This window comes from Esox lucius, chromosome 5 (assembly GCF_011004845.1).
Source record: "Esox lucius isolate fEsoLuc1 chromosome 5, fEsoLuc1.pri, whole genome shotgun sequence".
Classification (NCBI taxonomy): Eukaryota; Metazoa; Chordata; class Actinopteri; order Esociformes; family Esocidae; genus Esox; species Esox lucius.
In genome coordinates, this window is record NC_047573.1 from 38,039,358 (window position 1) to 38,058,682 (window position 19,325).

A 19,325-nucleotide genomic window follows, 5' to 3' on the forward strand; every position below is an offset into this window, starting at 1 on the left:
TCCGGCCCCTGGCTGCGCCTAGAAATTCTGTCCATAAAAATTACGAACAGAACCGGTGACAAAGGGCAGCCCTGCCGGAGTCCAACATGCACTGGGAACAAGTCTGACTTACTGCCGGCAATGCGGACCAAGCTCCTGCTTCTGTCGTACAGGGACCTGAAAGCCCTTAGCAAAGGACCCAGGACCCCATATTCCCGAAGCACTCTCCACAGGATGCCGCGAGGGACACAGTCGAATGCCTTCTCCAAATCCACAAAACACATGTGGATTGGTTGGGCAAACTCCCATGAACCCTCCAACACCCCGGTCCCCCTTCTTAAAAAGAGGGACCACCACCCCGGTCTGCCATCCCAGAGGCACTGTCCCTGATGTTGCACAGGCGTGTCAACCAAGACAGCCCCACAACATCCAGAGACTTGACGTACTCAGGGCGGATCTCATCCACCCCCGGTGCCTTGCCACAGAGGAGTTTCTTGACCACCTCTGTGACTTCAGCCCGGGTGATGGATGAGTCCACCTCTGAGCCCTCATCCTCTGCTTCCTCAATGGAAGACGTGACGGCGGGATTGAGGAGATCCTTGAAGTACTCCTTCCACTGCCCGACGACATCCCCAGTTGAGGTCAACAGCTGCCCACCTCCACTGTAAACAGTGTTGGAAGGGGACTGTTTCCCTCTCCTGAGGCGCCGGATGGTTTGCCAGAATCTCTTCGAGGCCAGCCGATAGTCCTTCTCCATGGCCTCACCGAACTCCTCCCAGGCCCGAGGTTTTGCCTCCACAACCACCCGGGCTGCAGTCCGCTTGGCCTGCTGGTACCTGTCAGCTGCCTCAGGAGTCCCACAAGCCAACCAGGCCTGATAGGACTCCCTTTTCAGCTTGACGGGATTGCCGCCTCAACAGGCACCGGAGACCTTACGGTCACAGCTCCGAGCGGCCACTTCGACAATGGAGGTGGAGAACATGGTGCACTCTGACTCAATATCTCCAGCCTCCCTTGGGATCCAGTCGAAGCTCTGCCGGAGGTGGGAGTTAAAGATCTCTCTGACAGGAGACTCAGCCAGACGTTCCCAGCAGACCCTTACAGTACGCTTGGGCCTGCCGAGCCTGTCCAGCTTCCTCCCCTGCCATTGGATCCAACTCACCACCAGGTGGTGATCAGTTGACAGCTCCGCCCCTCTCTTCACCCGAGTGTCCAAGACATACGGCCACAGGTCAGATGAGACGACAACAAAGTCGATCATTGACCTGCAGCCTAGGATGTCCTGGTGCCACGTGCACTGATGGACACCCTTATGCTTGAACATGGTGTTTGTTATGGACAAACTGTGACTTGCACAGAAGTCCAATAACTGAACACCACTTGGGTTCAGATCAGGGGGGCCGTTCCTCCCAATCACGCCCCTCCAGGTGTCACTGTCGTTGAAGTCCCCCAGTAGAACGATAGCGTCCCCAGTCGGAGCACTTTCCAGCACCCCTCCCAGAGACTCCAAGAAAGTCGGGTACTCTGCACTGCCATTCGGCCCATAGGCACAAACAACAGTGAGAGACCTATCCCCGACCCGTAGGCGCAGGGAAACGACCCTCTCATTCACCGGGGTAAACTCCAACACATGGCGGCAGAGCTGGGGAGCTATAAGCAAACCCACACCAGCCTGCTACCTGTCACCATGGGCAACTCCAGAGTGGTGAAGAGTCCATCCTCTCTCAAGGAGTGTGGTTCCAGAGCCCAAGCCGTGCGTAAAGGTGATCCCGACTACCTCTAGTCGGAACCTCTTAACCTCACGCACGATCTCAGGCTCCTTCCCTGCCAGCGAGGTGACGTTCCACGTCCCTAGAGCTAGTTTCCATGTCCAGAGATCGGGTTGTCTAGGCCCCTGCCTTCGACTGACGCTCGATCCTCTCCGCACCGGCCCCTTATGGTCCCTCCTGTGGGTGGTGAGCCCACGGGAAGGTGGCCCCACGTCGCCCGTTCGGGCTGAGCCCTGCCGGGCCCCATGAGGAAAGGCCCGGCCACCAGGCGCTCGCGTACGAGCCCCAACCCCTACCAGGGGCATATAGCCCCAGACAACATAGCTCCTAGGGTCACTCAGGTACTCAATCCCCTCCACCACGTTAAGGTGGCAGTTCATGGAGGGGCTTTTTGGGATAATCAAACAATAAGTGGAAGCTAAATAAATTTTCCTGTCAATAGAACAATCTTGATGTCTTTGCATGACATATGCATGAAAGTAGCGATTTTGCCTGTCCGCCACTATTTTGAATAACATAGACACACATCTACAGCTGAGAAAATGCCCTAGACGTTGGGAAGTAAATTGAAATGCAAAATGTGGAAATGCAAAATGTGTATATGCTAATTTGGCCTATAGGTTTTCTGGGTTCCTTCACACGAGCGAACGTGTGGCATATTTGTTTTATTTTCTAATTTACTTAATATTTTTGTCATTTTCATTTGTTTTTGTTGCATTTTCGATTAACAAATTTTTACTGAATGAATGTTGATTTCACTTTGAGTCATTTTCCGTTGACTCTGTCGTGAAAGCAAAGGGGGGAATATATGAAATAATGGTCTATAATGAAAAAGAGTTGAACTTAAAAATAGAGCGAATTAAATAGGTATTTAGAGAGTTACATGAAGAATTCTGTTTTTTTGTTTCCATAGTTATAGCAGAAAATTGGTTGCTGTAAAAGTCTACATCCCTTAATGTCCGTTCAGTTTGTTTAATTCGTTTTTCTGAAAAGTTTGTTTTATACAAAATCTAACATGGTTAGGGTTGAGTAGAATACAGCTTACCATTTTGAAATGGTTTAGTAAAAATAACTAATTTGATGGGATTGTTCAGGTATTTGATATTTGATTAGAAGTAATCCTTTTAATCTCACGCACTATGGAATAAGTGGGTAAAAAGGTGCAGGGAGCAACAGTGATGGGAAATGAGAAATTGTGTGCTGTTATTTGTTGGTTGTTAAACCAACTATAGAAAAGAGTGGAATTGTTGTTTTGCTACACTAGCAGAACAGAAGCACCAGAAATGTTAATGTTTTAACGATACTGTTACGGTTTACAACTGTTCTAATCTATTTAGACAAAGGAAGAAGAAAGACATTGGGAATACGGTTTTGAGAGTTTGATGGAACGGGGTTCTGATGTATCCGCAAGATGCGACAAGCTAATGTAATGGACATATTTGTGATGGTGTACTGTGCAGTTACAACTAATCTTCTCCAGGATGATTCACACTTCAGGTACAGGACACTTGAAAACGATTCGACTGGGTTGAGCCCACAGAGACTGAGCTTGGCTTAAAGGACAAGTGGCAGGTGGGCGGAGATAAGATGGGGACACAAACAAACACACACACACACTCACATACACACAGACTGGTCTACAGCTGCAAGCAGAGTCTACACTGAGGCGCCGCACATCTACAGAGAGGTCCTGGGTTCCTGTGAGCTGGACTAATCCTAGTCCTGACGATTCTGCCATGAGATGGAGAAGGCAGCCTCCAACCGAGCAGATGGAGGCGAAGGAAAGCGCCGGTTCGGGACAACGTCTACAGGGACCCGGATAGACCAACTCCACAACATCATGCCATGCTGATGATGTCCATACCAGGTACAACTCATAAATGGTGTGAAACGGGGGATTGTTGAGATAAATTAAGTTTAAATAAAGCTGATTTAATAACCATGTATCTTTATATTTTTGTTTTATTAAATTGTATGCTGCAGCCAGGTTAGGGAAATATGATTGAATACAATAACCATCTAAATTTAAAACAGCCACACTCACTCAGACTTCACACCTGGCTCAGATAGAGAGACAGGATTAAAACCCCACAATTAACATACAAATGAAACTGCCCCCTAAACAGCAGGAAGAGACCTTCTGTCACCAGCCCCCTGATGTTCTAGTCTAGGTTAGGACAATAGAATGTAAATTACTGTAACCTGGTTAAGATTCCACACCTGTATGCAAGAACCTGTTGATCTATGACCGAGAGTAACCCCAAATGGGAAGAGGTTAGAGCATGCCCTTCTTCATTGGACAGCGAAAACAAAGAGATTCATCCAAAAGGTCCCCATGCCAATGAAGAGCCAATAAGGATGGGTTTTACTCACGAAGGTGAAAAGTAACCGCCCCTGTGGCGGGAGAATCAAAACCGATGTTCGATCTTGATTCGGGGCAAATATTTTGTGGAAGCTCGAGGGTTGAGCAAATATTTTACCGCTGCAGTGTATTTCATGTATTTTGACTTATCAATTCATACTAATAAATCTTTGTGCTAAATTTTCATTCGGACCGAAGCCTCGTCCTTCTTCAGAAATTCTGATACACGTAAAATTCTTAACACAGGGCTGTTTTGGCGTGTGATGGCAATTCCATCGATCGACACTCTTAAATGAGTAAGAAACAGCAACAAAATTCTCTTGGCACAATTTAACAGTTTATTAATTAATTTGCAAATAAGAGAGACGCGTCAAACGCTTACGAACATAATCGTCCGAGGAGTCTCTGACTTAACACATGAGCAGTTCGTATTTATTACAGTTAAAAGGGGTTTGGTAAATTGTTGCCCATCTGTCTTGTGTCACACAGGATTTTACCCAAAGGGCGGGCTGTCCCTCCACCTTATCCTTCTCAAATCCTGAGGAGTCACAATGTCTGGACAATCAACAGAGACACTAAAGGGATAACCAGATTTACGAGTAACCCTCTAATCCGCTGGTGCCGGTCAAGGATGTCCCCTAGGCAAACACCAGATCCCACTAGGCATCTTTAACTAGTAACCCATTTATACATGTATAGGGCAACCAAGTATACATCAGTGCAAGAATTTCCACAACAGACCACATTCCTAAGGAATAGAGAACTGACACTCTTTGTCTAGGCAGGAGGACATGGCCCAAATACCTAACAATCCTCTGATATTATACAGGCATGTGTGTCACAATCAAAGTAAAGATTTACATACCAGCCAATGGAAAGACAGACATTTCTCAAATGCACCTTAGTTCAAAATTTCCATAACAGGCGGCAAAAGGGGACCTACATAATATTAGGCAGGTGGTCATAATGTTATGACTGATCGGTGTACATTTGTACTTATTAAAAAACATTCAGACAAAAAAAATGTATTACTACATGTGTATATTTGTAGTTAACTGCTGTACTTGCTAGCTACCTTGCTTTCAACACCTGAGCACACTGTAATGTGTGGCAGTGACTTAGACTGCAGCCTGTGCCACTTGGGAGGAAGGCGTAAAAACCTGCAGACACTCCCTTCATAGAACACTATTGCAAAACAATTTACAATCAAACCTGTTGGTTGAAATGGCAATCCATATTTTTAGCTATGACTTCCAAATCCCCAACATTGGCTATTACTAAGTTTCCCTGAAAAAAAAAGTCCCTTGGGAATTATGACTGGACTCAGTACAATGTCAAACTCCCCCCAATTTAATATATATTTTTTTTGTGATCCATGAACATTTGTTTGATTTTGTATTTTGAGGTGTATTTGTTATTTTGTAATTTCCCACAGCCCAATACTTGCACCAAGGTTGCTTTATACAAAGTGTAAAATCTATAGTTGTATTTATTTTTATTTAAAAAAAGGTAGTACTGGAAAGCAAATAATGATGTCTAAAATTGTGCATGGTTACACCAAGCACATTTAATTATGTATTATTACAATTGTGGCATATTAAGTAGTTTAGATTGTACATTTTATGTGGTGAAACAAAGCTCCCTTGTTTTCCTTTTTCATACATTGTTCATTAAGCAGGCAAAATGGTTACAGCGATTGTACGTATGCTGGTCTTACAAACAATATAAGGCAAATGAAGCTGACTCAATATGGAATATTAAAAATACAACTTGGAGGACATTAAAAACATATGGTTCATAGTTATTTGCTCAACTGTGACATTTAATTTGCATGTTCTATTTGTATGTGTGTTCCCACCCTGTTTTTCCTGTACTGTTGTGCCATCTGTTCCTATCAGTTCTTTGTTACAATTTCATTTTAGTTCTTTGTTACATTTCAGGTAAGAATACAACATTACATTTTTTATTTGCATTTCAACTTTAGAAATAACCAGTTCAATATAAAATAGATGTATTTTGGAATAGTCTTTAAAATTACAAAACACAGCAAAAGGAACTAGTTTTCAGTATTTTATGACAAAAGGATTGTTAATAGCAACTATACATGGAAAATATAAAATGTACATTTAAAATAAAAAATATATATAGAAGAAACACCTTGTCTCCATTGAGCATATTTGTACTGTTGAAGAGATTTATAAAGATTTATAAATAATTAAACACTTTGAATGGTAATGTAATATGTTGGATTGTATCAGCTAGGAGAAAGATATATGAAACTCTTGTTTTTACTCTATTCCCATTTGTATTTTACATTTTGTCTTTTATGTTTAACAGTCTATTAGAACAGGACAGCTCATAATAATGGCTAGAATACATGGTATAAAAACCTAAAACTCATTCTGTTCCAGCCATTACTATAAGCCCATTCATCTTACCCAATTAGTTTAAAGTCAGGTAGCACTCAAAGACCTCCAACCTTGAAATCTCATTGCGAGGATTCAAACAAATGCAGATCACTAATTTTGCACTGCATTCAATGTGACAGATTGTTTTAATTATTTTTCAGATACAGAATGGTATCCCAAAGATGTCTTGTTGTCATCAAATATATACTATTCCTATTCAATCTCCTCTTTTGTGTAAGTTCAGTCATACACTTGTTTTGACTTGTTTGTATTTCCCACTCATTGTCACTACCTTTAAAATCAAAATAACTGCTGTTCTCACATTACAAGTGTTAAAGCCGTTGCCGGGTAAAGTAATTTCTTAGTTGTGTGATGTGTTTATTGTACAATGTAATAAGATACCATCCTCCCACTAGATTCTAGGTGCCCTGCTGCTGTCACTTGGGATATGGATAGTCCTTGCTGAGACAAGCTTCTTCAGTGAGTTTCTATTCTTCACAACTTGTTACAATAGTATGTAATAAAACATCACATTTCCACCAGAAAATTGCTTTAAAAGCAATGGTGAACATGTAGTAGAATTAGAGTAACATTCTCAGTTGTATACAAAATAACCCTTCCTCATTCAATTTTAGTTCAAATGTTTTTATTTTTAATCCTGAGGTTGCTTTTAGCTTGTAATATTTACAAGACTGGTTCAGTTACTCACAACAGATCAATATATCATATTCACTATAATGCCACATTAGACTATTTTAATCCCACATTAGAAAAAAACACTTGTACTTTGCTCTTGAGAGGTGATATTAGCCTGAATAGTATCTAATTCAAGAAGATTTTATACCCTAACATATCAGTTTTATAGACCTATAGTTGTGCTCATAAGTTTGCATACCCTGGCAGATATTGTGAAATTCTGTCATTGATTTTGAAAATAAGACTGATCATGCAAAAAAATATGGTGAATGTCTTTAATTTAAGGAGAGTGATCATATAGTTGTTTGGCTCCTTTTTAAATCACAATGATAACAGAAATCACCCAAATGGCCCTGATCAACAGTTTACATACCCTTGAACGTTTGCAATTAGTGTTTGTGTATAGAAATGAGTTTGTTAGCTCTCACGTGGATGCACTGAGCAGGCTAGATACTGAGCCATGGGGATCAGAAAAGGAGTGTCAAAAGACCTGCGTAACAAGATAATGGTACTGTTCAATCACTTATTAAGAAGTGGAAAATTCGCAGATCTCAAGCCGAGGTCTGGTAGACCAAGAAAGATTTCAGCTAAAATTGCCAGAAGAATTGTTTGGGACACAAAGAAAAACTCACAGGTAACCTCAGGGGAAATACAGGCTGCTCTGGAAAAAGACTGTGTGGTTGTTTCAAGGAGCACAATACGACGGTCTTTGAAAAAAAATGAGCTGCATGTTTGAGTTGCCAGAAAGAAGCCTTTATCTCGCCAATGCCACAAAAAAAGACTGGTTAAAATGTGCCCGACAACAACTTGATACACCTCACAGCTTCTGGCACAATGTAATTTGGAGTGATGAGACCAAAAAAGATCTATACGGTCACAATCATAAGCGCTATGTTTGAAGAGGGGTCAACAAGGCCTATAGTGAACAGAATAACATCCCCACTGTGAAGCATGGTGGTGTCTCATTGATGTTTTGGGGTTGTGTGAGCTCTTATGGCATGGGGAATCATGTGAAGATTGATGGCAAGATTAATGCAGCGTGTTATCCAAAAATACTGGCAGACAATTTGCATTCTTCTGCAGGAAAGATGCGCATGGGACGCTTTTGGACTCTCCATCATGACAATGGTTGAGCTGGAGTGGCCATCACAATCATCACTGACCTTAATGTCATCGAGCCACCCTGAGGAGACGTGTGGTTTATGCAAGACGACCAAAGACTTTGCATGTTCTGGAGGCATTTTGCCAAGACGAATGGGCAGCTATACCACCTGCAAGAATTCGGGGCCTCATAGAAAACTATTACAAAAAACTGCACCTTGTCATGAATGCTAAAGGGGGCAATACACAGTATTAAGAACTGTATGCAGACTTTTGAACAGGGGTCAGTTAATTTTTTTTCTTTGTTGCCATGTTTTGTTTTATAACAGTTGAATGTGAATCCCATAAGACGTGTTTTGTCTGTTCACTCGTGTTTTCTTTTCAAATGGTACATATATTAACAACTATCCAATGGTATACAAACATTTGGGCACAACTACATTTTAAACCAAGGTTAGGAAAAAAGACAAACCGACCTAATTTTCATGTCAAAGTTGTGTGTACCTTATAGCTAATCAGCTGTATTACTGTTTATCCAATGCCATTATCAGCAACCGTTAATCTCAAATTTTGTCATTTCCTTTTACAGTGCCTGCCCCTCCGCATATATCTTTCTCGGTCTTGTCCTATTTTTTTATGTTTGGTGGAAGTGTTACAATGTTGTTGGGCTTCTTTGGGTGTCTGGGTGCACTGAAGGAGGTGAAATGCATGTTAGGCATGGTAAGAAATAATATAATAATTATTATAGATAATTTTGAAAGCATCGATGAGGTAGTGAATTTGTAAAGAACATGTATTTGCAGAAGTGATTTGTATAGACCCTATCTATGGATATGCTTGCTTAAAATACATTTTAATCAATATTTATCACAAGTGAATTCAGTGGCACTGTAATTAGATAGCTTTGCAAAAGTATTCAAACCCCTAACCAATTCTCCCATATTATCGAATAATGGTACATTAACATTTCCTTCTGTTTGCTATTTATTTTAAGACACACTAAAGAAGGCATTAAGGAGAAATGCCTGTGTGTGTTTTGATCCATAAAAAAAACAAAACAAACATAAACCTGTAAGCTTTAATGAGCTTTGAGTGTGAACCCACTGCACCTTTCATCAAAGATCTAATTACACAGGTTTCTATGCACCACCCAATCATTCTTCGGGGCAGTGGGAAAATCCTATTTTTATGAAAACACTGACAACACAATATCAATTATTGTAAGATTTTTAGTTCTATGTTGGGAAATATTTGTTAGAAAAATTAATGTAATTTGTTGCTTGCATAAGAATACAACCCCTGTACTGTGGAAGTTCACAGTTTACACAAGAATACCATTAACTTACCATTAGCATTCCCCTGTGAAACATTAAAGTGTCTGCTAGATCGTCTACTTAAAAACACAATTGGTGAATGATCATTGGTCAGGCTGTGACACTGATGGTAAATAAAGACCAAAGGGCATTAACCACATGTAAAGTAATATACAGTAAATGCACAAATTAGGATAAGAATACAAAATAAAATCTATGTGCAGTGTTGTGTCTGTACATTGTGTTGTTTTCATCAAATTCCCAAAACGTTTTCAGATTAGTTTGCATAACATTGCACATAATTTGCATGATTATGATAATTTGCATGATTACGTACAGATGTCTGTTTGTTTTGCAAAATTGAATTTAACACAGCTGGGATGTTGTTAAGAAACTCAATGATAGTGGATGTGTGCTTCGTTCTCAGCTCTGATGGAAAGCAATCACGGCATGCTGTGTTTCATTTGTGCTGGGTTCTGTATGTACACCATGAGTCCTCTAATAAAATGTATGAGGAAATTTACCCTACAGAAGGACAATGATTAAGACCAAAGCAAAATTGGAGTGGCTAAAGAAAAATATGGTGAATGTCTTTAAAGTGGTCTAGTCAAAATCCTGAACTTAGACCACTGAGAATCTGTGGCATTGTCGTCCAACCAAACTGAACAACCTGGAGCAAATCTGCCGAGATGAATGAGACAAAATCACTCCAACACTGTCTTCAAAGCAGCTTCCAAAAGTGTTCAAGCTGTTATTGTAGTTGAATGTGGCTCTACCAATTATGATTTCCCAAATTACCAAACCCAAAAAAGTAGTATACTTTTTGTGTATTATTTTGGAATCAATTATGTATCTTAATACATTAAATAGTATTTTAAAAGTATTGACGTACTATTTAAATAGCAATACGTATACTCCACTTTGTTAAATTGGAACTACTTATTTCATACTTTAATATACGTATAATACATCATTGGGAATAGCATTTTAGTTCACTTGACATATACTCAATAAATATATAATACATTTGAAATACAATAGCAGCATATTCTTAGTGTACTAAAATACGAAATAAATCATTCCAAAATTGTCAACAATGTCACCATTCAGTAATTGATTTTGAATATCAGGGTTTTAGAAGAAAATCTCATACAATACAAAATGTTAATGTACCATTCATAATCCAGTAAAATAAAAAGTCCACAATAGGACCACTGGTTTAAATACTTTTGGCAGCTACTGTTTTATCTCAGTCCAAAGCTTCTGTTGGCACCTACAAAACAAACAAGCAAATTGTTTAACAACTCATATAAAGACGTTAGTGTCTCATCTAACTGTTGTTCATCTTTACAGTTTTTCTTCTTGCTCTCCGTTCTTCTTGCGGCTCAGATCGTGGGAGCCGTTCTTCTCTACACTCAGAAGACTTTAGTGAGACATTTACGTATTAAGTTGCTTGAAGAACTACACATACACATCAAAATGATAACAAATTATCAGAGATGTAAACGTACTTGGTTGTGTTTACCAGTTTTGGGAAGTTCCTAATAAAGACTTAAATTACAAGGTATTTCGTAACTAGTAGTAGTGACCTAAATTTATAATTTTTCACTCGTCCTTTTTATTGTACTACCCACTGGTTAATTAAACTCCCTTTACCTGTAAATTTAGGTATTACAGACATCCCTAAATTGGTGAATACAGCCAATCCCAGCTGAGTACTTTAACTTTGTACTTTTTACACCTCGACAAAATATTTATATAGAAATGATTTCCTTGGTTTAGGCATGTTTGAATTTGGTCATGTCATTATGTGTTCTCTGACTTCCTTTATGTCAGATAACAGAGCCTTTGATTTAAAGACTTGTCTGTGGTGGTTGTCTTGTCACAAAGACAACGAGCTACAAACTCATAAGTAACTTCGGTCAAGTCAGGAGAGTCTCTGGGACACGTGGATATGTTCTATATTCAGTAGTCTCTGCATCAAGAAGGTGGTTTTGGTTTTTACTCTAGGACTCATACAGGCTGAGGGGAAATGGTCAGTGAGGGTGAAAAATAACCCCCCAAAATAATTAATATTAACAAATAGGCAGTGAATTGTGTACACAAGCAGAGTCTTACAACATTACTAACATGGCAGGGGACGGATGTAATAAATAAAACAAAGAAACTCCAAACAGTGATGCCTAAAGGTTAAACTGCTATGATTTCTGAGATATTGTTTGTATGCATTAGCCTAGTTTTTCTCTAGGTGTGCCATGCAAGTAAAGTATATTTTGTTACACTTTGAATGTGTTGAAAGGTAATCTTGTAAGTGGATCTCAGTGAGTATGGTATTTCCACAATAATGGAATGACTTGAATGGTTTCTTTCTTTTTCTTTTTTGTCGTTATGTCCTAGTTTGCAAGCCAAGTTGAAGAGCATGTCATCGATGTCATGACATCATTTAGAAAGAATGAATCCAACTATTGGAATTTTAAGAAGACTCTGGACTATGTTCAGCAGGAGGTAATACATGCTTAAGTATGCTCTGCCATGACTGTCATTTGGATTGTGTTCAACCGAAGGTAAGAGTAAGGGTATTAACAACGTCCATTTTCCCAAACTGGATATACACTGCTCAATAACAATTAAGGGAACACATAATCATCACAGTATAACACCAGGTCAATTAAACTTAGGGATAGCAATCTGTCCAGTTAAGAAGCATAAGCGACTTCCACCAGACTACTTGTGTGCATGTTTCTGACCAAACTCCCAGAAACAGACTCCCTGAGGGTGGTATAAGGGCCTGACATTCTCTAGTGGGACCTGTGTTCACAGCCCAGCACCATGCAGCTCAATTGGCATACGATAGAGAACACCAGAATTGGCAGGTCCGCCATTGGGGCCCCATTCTCTTCACAGATGAGAGCAGGTTCACACTGAGCACATGTGACAGACGTTAAAGATTCTGGAGATGCCGTGTTGAACATTATGCTGCCTGCAACATCATCCAGCATGAACAGTTTGGCGGTGGATCGGTGATGGTCTTGGGAGGCAGATCCTTGAAGGGTCACACAGTCCTCCATGAGCTAGCCAATGGTACCCTGACTGCTGTCAGTTACCGGGACGAAATCTTCAGACACATCGTCAGAGCTTATACTATTGCAGTGGGCCCTGGGTTCCTCCTGGTGCAGGCCAATGCCCGGCCTTATGTGGCCAGAGTGTGTAGGCAGTTCCTGGATGACAAAGGCATTGAAGCCATTGACTGGCCCTAGCGTTCCCCAGATTTGAATACAATTGAGAAACCTCTGGGACGTTATGTATCGGTGCAGCCGACCCAGCCAAGTGGCGCCACAGACTGTCCAGGAGCTCACTGATGCCCTGATACAGGTTTATGAGGAGATCCCCCCAGGACACCATCCACTGCCTCATCAGGAGCATGCCCAGACACTGTTGGGAGTGCATACAGGCACGTGGGGGCCATACACACTATTTTGGCACATTTTGAATTGCCATGATGAAATTCACACAAGTTGGAAGAGCCTGTGTTTTAAAATTATAACTTGTAAGTTTGAATCCAGGCCTCAATCGGTTAGTGATTATGGTTTCTATTGACCGTTGTTACGTCATTTTGTTCCCAACAAATTACATACTGTACAGTAAATAATTTGGTCTTTACTATATGTCCTTCATTGATACCCGATGTCTGACTAAAGTGTTCCCTTACATTTTTGGAGCTGTGTATATCTTCAAGGCCTACAAATCAGCCCTTGGTTTCTAATTGGTATAAACCACTTCTGCTTTCTGGCAACAACAAAAATGGCTGATGTGGATGAGGTGAGTTCCCATCATACAATGTAAGGAGCAACTGGTGAAAAAAAACGATCAAGTAATTCACTTATTTGGAGAGTGACTCTTTATTCCTGCAATATGGGTTAAAATGATACAAGACTATAGGGTTAAAGTGTAGACTTTCAGCTTTCATTTTCAATTTTTTTGAATATTTTTAAGTTTTGTCATGGTAATATAGATAACATGATGATTTCCTAAACTATTCACTGTTTGTTTGCTCTCTTGAATAGAATTTTAGTGAATTGTGTGCAGTCTACCAGGAAATAACAAGCATTTCACTTGTCCAGTCCAACCTCAGGGGTAGACAATACATAGTAAACAAACTGGGATAGTTAATTTATTATATATTTATTATATATTACACTGTATTAGGTCCCAATACACTTGAAGTAGCAAAACATATGAAAGTCAATGAATCTATATGCTTGCGTCTTTGCTCTAGCAAAAATCTTTGATCTCCGAAGAACTTTTATCTTTGATACTTGTACTGTAATTGTAATACTCTCTTCATATTAGGGATGCCACAATTCTCAATACAATATTTAACCGTTGGGTACGACATCCACGGTTCAATACGCGCTTGTGAATTGCGGTTTTTTCGGTTTTAAGTTAAAATAATTTATGTGCGTTTTATTTCTCTCCGAATTGACTGTTTGTGTGTGTGCCTTTAAGTCTACGAGCTGAAATAAGGAAACTCCTCCCCGCGAGTAAATATTTAGGGCGCTGCGGTTGAACCATTACGTACTTTCACATGGCGAGCGGCGGTGAAGTGAGGCTACAGTACGAGGAAGCGCCAGCATCTTTCAAATCCGTGGTGTGGAGACATTTCGGTTTTGCCGTTCAGTATAATGCCGAGGAAGAAAAAACGGTGAAAAAAATATTACTGTGCAAGCATTGTTTTACAGGTCTAGCCTACTCAAACGGAAACACTTCTAACATGACTGCACATATGCGGCGCCATCACCCAGCAATATCACTGTCTGAAGGTAGGATAGCAGAGCAGGTAATAAAACCCAAAAAACAACAGTCCCTCGCTGAATCCTTCCAGCATACATACCTAACTGGTTCCGAGAGACACATACAAATAACAAAAGCAGTGGGGGTTGTTCATTGTCAAAGATTTACAGCCGTTTTTGGTGATTGGCGATGCGGGATTTTGTAATCTTATAAAGACACTCGATCCGCGTGACAGACTACCGTCTCGCTCTTTTTTCAGCACCGAGATAATTCCCGATCTCTATGAAAAGACACGCAACAGTATTGCGTGCGAATTGGCTAAAGCACAGAGCCTTGCTCTGACCACAGATGGTTGGACCTCGCGGGCAACCGTGAGTTACCTCACTGTAACTGTTCACTACATGTCGGACTGGGAGATGAAAGGCGCTGTATGTGTTCCCTAGTTTGTACATGCCATGGGCTACAAGCAGCTGTGAAAATGTATTTGTAGGAACTAGTGGACTTTTCTTTGCTTTCATGTAAAATAAAGGAGTATTGCAATAAATATTATTATTATATTTTTTTTAACCTGTTAATGTTCCTATTGCCTAAGCATAGAGTAACAAAAAAACACTTATGTGTCAAGCCATCCGAACCGAACCGAAAACCGTGGTTAAAAAAACCGAGGTATGTATTGAACCGTGGGCTAACTGTATTGTTGCATCCCTACTTCATATATTAAAATAATATGTTACATTACTTAATTTACTATTTGGAATTAATATTCAAAGGGTCAAAATCCAGTTCCATGAACAGGTTAAAATTATATTAGCAAACTACTACTGGCATTAATAAAGTTAAAAGGTATTCTGAATAATTATTGACCAACCATAAAAAATGCTGTCCTTTTCCTGAAAGGGAAAAGATAGTGGCATGCTACACTTGTTGTGCCAATAAAACATAAGCTAACTATAAGGCAATAGATTGTGTGTTAATCACATATTTACATTATTATTCAGAAGCTCTCAAAAGTATATGACAAATGATATATTCAGATTCTTGCATATTTAGTAATGGACTAACATGATCAGTGAAAAATAGGTTTTTGAAGACTACATTGAGCTTTTTTTTGTTTTAGCTAATTACTGTCTATATGCGTAGCCATGTTTATTTACATTGCACTGGATTCTGGGAGTTGTAAGGTATATCTGACCAAAGATTTGCAAATCTGTCTGTCTGACAAGCAAATGTAAATGACCATCCGGTCTCAGAGTTACTCATCTTATCACCTTTATCAACATGGCAGTGCCCATCCATGTTAGCTACCTTTGGGTAATGTAAGTTCTAGAAAGTTTTTCCAAAACGATTTTGACCGGTTGTCAGCTCTCCCAGGATATGGTAAATTGTTTACTAGTGGCTAGTAGTTACAGTAACTAGTAACGCTTCTTGTCCTGATTTGAACGCTTGCTACCTCATAGTGTAGATCTTCAAACAATTACAGTGAGGAAATAGTTATAAACACAGTTTGAGCTAAATGTGAGTAAATAAAAGCGCAGTCTTGCTAGTGATTGTTGCATCACTCGTACCTAGATGTTCTAATGATGCGTTCTAACAAAACGTTCTAATCACAGATTATAGATGATAGATATAATGTAGATTAATTGACTTTCATAGCCTTGTCAGACAAGCTTCAGACACTCGCAGTATCCCCCCAACCCTAAACCCATTCATTTTCCCTGTGTGTTCTAGCCAATGCTATTTCGGTCTTGTTAGGTATAGAAAGAGGAGGAAGGGAAAGGTCATGGCATTCAGTCTTGTAAATCTTAGATTCCACACAGTGCCCCTCTTAACTGTATATTGAGTTGTTGCACCCACTTATTGTGTGACTGAATTACTAAGAGGCATTACTTAGGCAGTATGTATTACACAAAGATTACTGTAATTGCATTTGTACTGTTTATGTGGATGTTTTCTTATTCTTAGGATATTAACTGTAACTATAGTAACAGCAATAAAACCAGAACAAAGTCCAAAAAAGATCAACTAAATAATTGAATAAAAAAATGTGGCTTGGTAATATATTTTGCTATTGGATTTTTCAGGATAGAAAGTTACTCCCAAATCAGATTTGCAGTGCTTCACATGAAATATGAAGCAATACATGGTTTTAATCCCGGGGTAAGACATGACATTTATTTCATTAAAAAGCATTTTCTCTTACAACTATGCAGATGCGTTGTTGTGGATGGAGTGGACCAAACAACTGGGTGGAGATACCATGCTCCTGTTACCAACCTGAAAACAACACAGACCTCCAGCTTGCTTCAAATCACTCAGACATGTGTGATTGCCATTCCATCCAGTATCTTCCATTTTGTGAGGTCTATGGAAATGTATGTGGTCCTGACTCATAACATTATTTCAAGTAATTCATATTTAATATGAATGCATAATATGAATGCATTTCTTAAAAGCCAGTAATCACTTGTATTTCGTTTTCAAGTATTTGTTTCATTTGTATGTGCTATATTGTTGTTCCCTTTTTTACATATTTACAAAAGAACATTTGAAGTTGAGCTCATTCTCCACTTTAAAAGGTATTTTTCTAATAGCTTTTATTTCCCTGTTACAGGGGTGCAGAGAGGGTATTGCAGAGTGGTTGGATAATAATTGGATAATCATTTATGGTGTGTTACTTGCTGTGATGACAGTGGAGGTAAGTTGGATTATGTCATCACAACCTGACCCACCAGGTCTGAAATGTCAATTTGGAATATTTGCTCAAATGTATTGTTACATTCATAAAATGTTGTAGTATAAGTCAGAATCAACAAGTGTTTTAGAGATCCTGGTATTTTAGACTTACTCATATTCAGTCTTTTTTGTAGTTTGAGAAGGTGCATACAGAACTGTGCAAAGGCACCTGAAAGTAAAAACAATTTAATGTTTTAATGTACTCTGAAATTAAAGCATGGAACAAATGAACAATTTAAGTAAAAAAACACTAGGAGCGCCAAATGCCTACGTGAGTCTGTAATAAAAATAAAACTGCCATGTTGAAAGCTATCCTCCTCCTTCCATGATTTTTTCTAAATAGGCGTATATTACATTGTTCCGTTGTCGGAATTCTAAACTTGCAAAAGGAAAACAATTTAAAGACAATTTAACAGCTTTTTTACCCAGTTTTCAGACTTAAATCGCCAATAGCCCACGGCACTTAGTACTGGAACCAAATGGTACCTAGGCACTAATCATCCCTCACTGAATGCATGACGTCAATGGATAAATGCGCGATACTCCCAGTTGAATGATTAGAGTCTTGGTTCAATTTGAATGCACTTACAATTGAAAAGCAACATTTCCATGACTATTCTAAAATGTAATTTTATGAATGTCTATTATTGAAACATAATACAAACCATATAGGCTACTTATCACACGTTACTGTTTTTCAATAAGACATTCCGCTTATTGTGTAGGCTAATTCATCTATAGCTAAATCTAAAATGTTAATCTACAAATGTATTATGCTAAATCATTATTTACGAAACACCAAGGATATTGTTTACCAGTCAGCAATTACCAATTCAAGAAACATACAGATGTCGCTCATTTAATTCCAGAGTTTTCTTACCGCGGTAAGATCAGGTAGATTGCGTCAACATATGGTAGATTGCGTCAGACTGTGATTACACTATTCCAAACACATGGGGGAGCTAGAACACCGAACATGCTATTTGTTCTGGAAAATCGTTTTCCAAAGGACAGTACACACAATATTCAGAATGTTCTCCTTACATAACAGGTTATGACGATTTTAAAAGCAAAATGTTTCTAGTTAAAACTTCATCACTGTTATGTTATAATAAAGAAATACATCAATAGCCTACAGAGAAATAAAGAGTATCTGTTTAAGCATTTGAATTATCTTAAGAAATATTAAAATACAAAGCAGAATAATTTTTTTACGATCTTATTTTACATGGTTGAAAAACATCATATGACAGTTTGCAAATAGGTTATCAGAATTTACTCTAATACTGTATTTAAAAGACAAATGCAACAGTTGCTTATTTTTTGCATCAACTCATCAACTCCTTTTCCCAACAGCAAGCCCTAATGGTGGCAAGCGAATCGTGTGGTTCGCTTGCCAGACTCCTTTATACTGATAATGTGAATTATTATTTTTAAGTAGGCAAACGGATTCTGAAATCAACTCCTAATATGTTTTTTTTACAAATATGAATATGATATCGCAGCAGGAAAAATTATCATTTTGATTGAGCATACAAATTTAAAGCCAAAATCGTATCTTTATGTGCTTTTGAAATCGCACATGTTCAAACTGCGATTCCAGATTATTAGTATAAAGGTGGTCAAATTGGTCAATCAAACTATACAACACGTTATTCTGTTCATGCCTCACACTTAAAAGTGAGTTAAAGTGCGTTTTCTTAAAACATCCCAATTCCGTGATGGTTCTATAACTAACGAAATATCAACAACCCAATAAAGTAACAAAATGCGCGGGTCGGGGAAAGATTCCAGCTGTGCTGGTACTCTGAACATCAAATTAACCAGTTCAAAAGAATTATGCGGGGGAGGGCTTGCTGTTAAGGAGGGGAAGAGGATGAGATAGAGACTAGGGAGGATTTGGTGCCGAAAATTAATAATCTTCTGTTGTTTGGGAATATTTCAGGTTCCAGAGAGATGTCACAACTAATGTAAGCCTAATATATATTTAAAACCGGTAAGACGGTGGTTAGAACAACACACGGCATCACAACAAATCCATGAAAAGTGTGGCAAAGACGTCTCCCCTGGGGGTTGGGGGGGGTGCTAAGCCCTGAATGTACTGCGATCCTAGCAACGCCTCTGGTCAAGGATATCGTTTTCATTTTGTTTCACTAATAATGAATTACTGAGA

The 19,325-nt window shown here is 39.3% G+C and overlaps 1 protein-coding gene across 2 annotated transcripts in view; it reads left to right on the forward strand.

Annotated features, from left to right (window-relative positions):
* The first annotated feature begins 5,953 nt into the window (after window positions 1-5,953).
* The window catches only part of cd37 (CD37 molecule), a 50,066-nt gene continuing 36,694 nt past the window's right edge, over window positions 5,954-19,325 (forward strand). Inside the window, exons 1-8 of one of the 2 annotated variants that reach the window (XM_029120036.2) lie at window positions 5,954-6,050; window positions 6,680-6,752; window positions 6,935-6,998; window positions 8,905-9,035; window positions 10,982-11,056; window positions 12,026-12,133; window positions 16,630-16,791; window positions 17,031-17,114. In XM_029120036.2, coding sequence (XP_028975869.1) covers window positions 6,687-6,752; window positions 6,935-6,998; window positions 8,905-9,035; window positions 10,982-11,056; window positions 12,026-12,133; window positions 16,630-16,791; window positions 17,031-17,114 — 690 coding nt within the window. In that variant the 5' untranslated portion in view covers window positions 5,954-6,050; window positions 6,680-6,686. The remainder of the gene's footprint in view (window positions 6,051-6,679; window positions 6,753-6,934; window positions 6,999-8,904; window positions 9,036-10,981; window positions 11,057-12,025; window positions 12,134-16,629; window positions 16,792-17,030; window positions 17,115-19,325) is intronic. The other variant, XM_010867078.4, reaches the window with a different exon arrangement.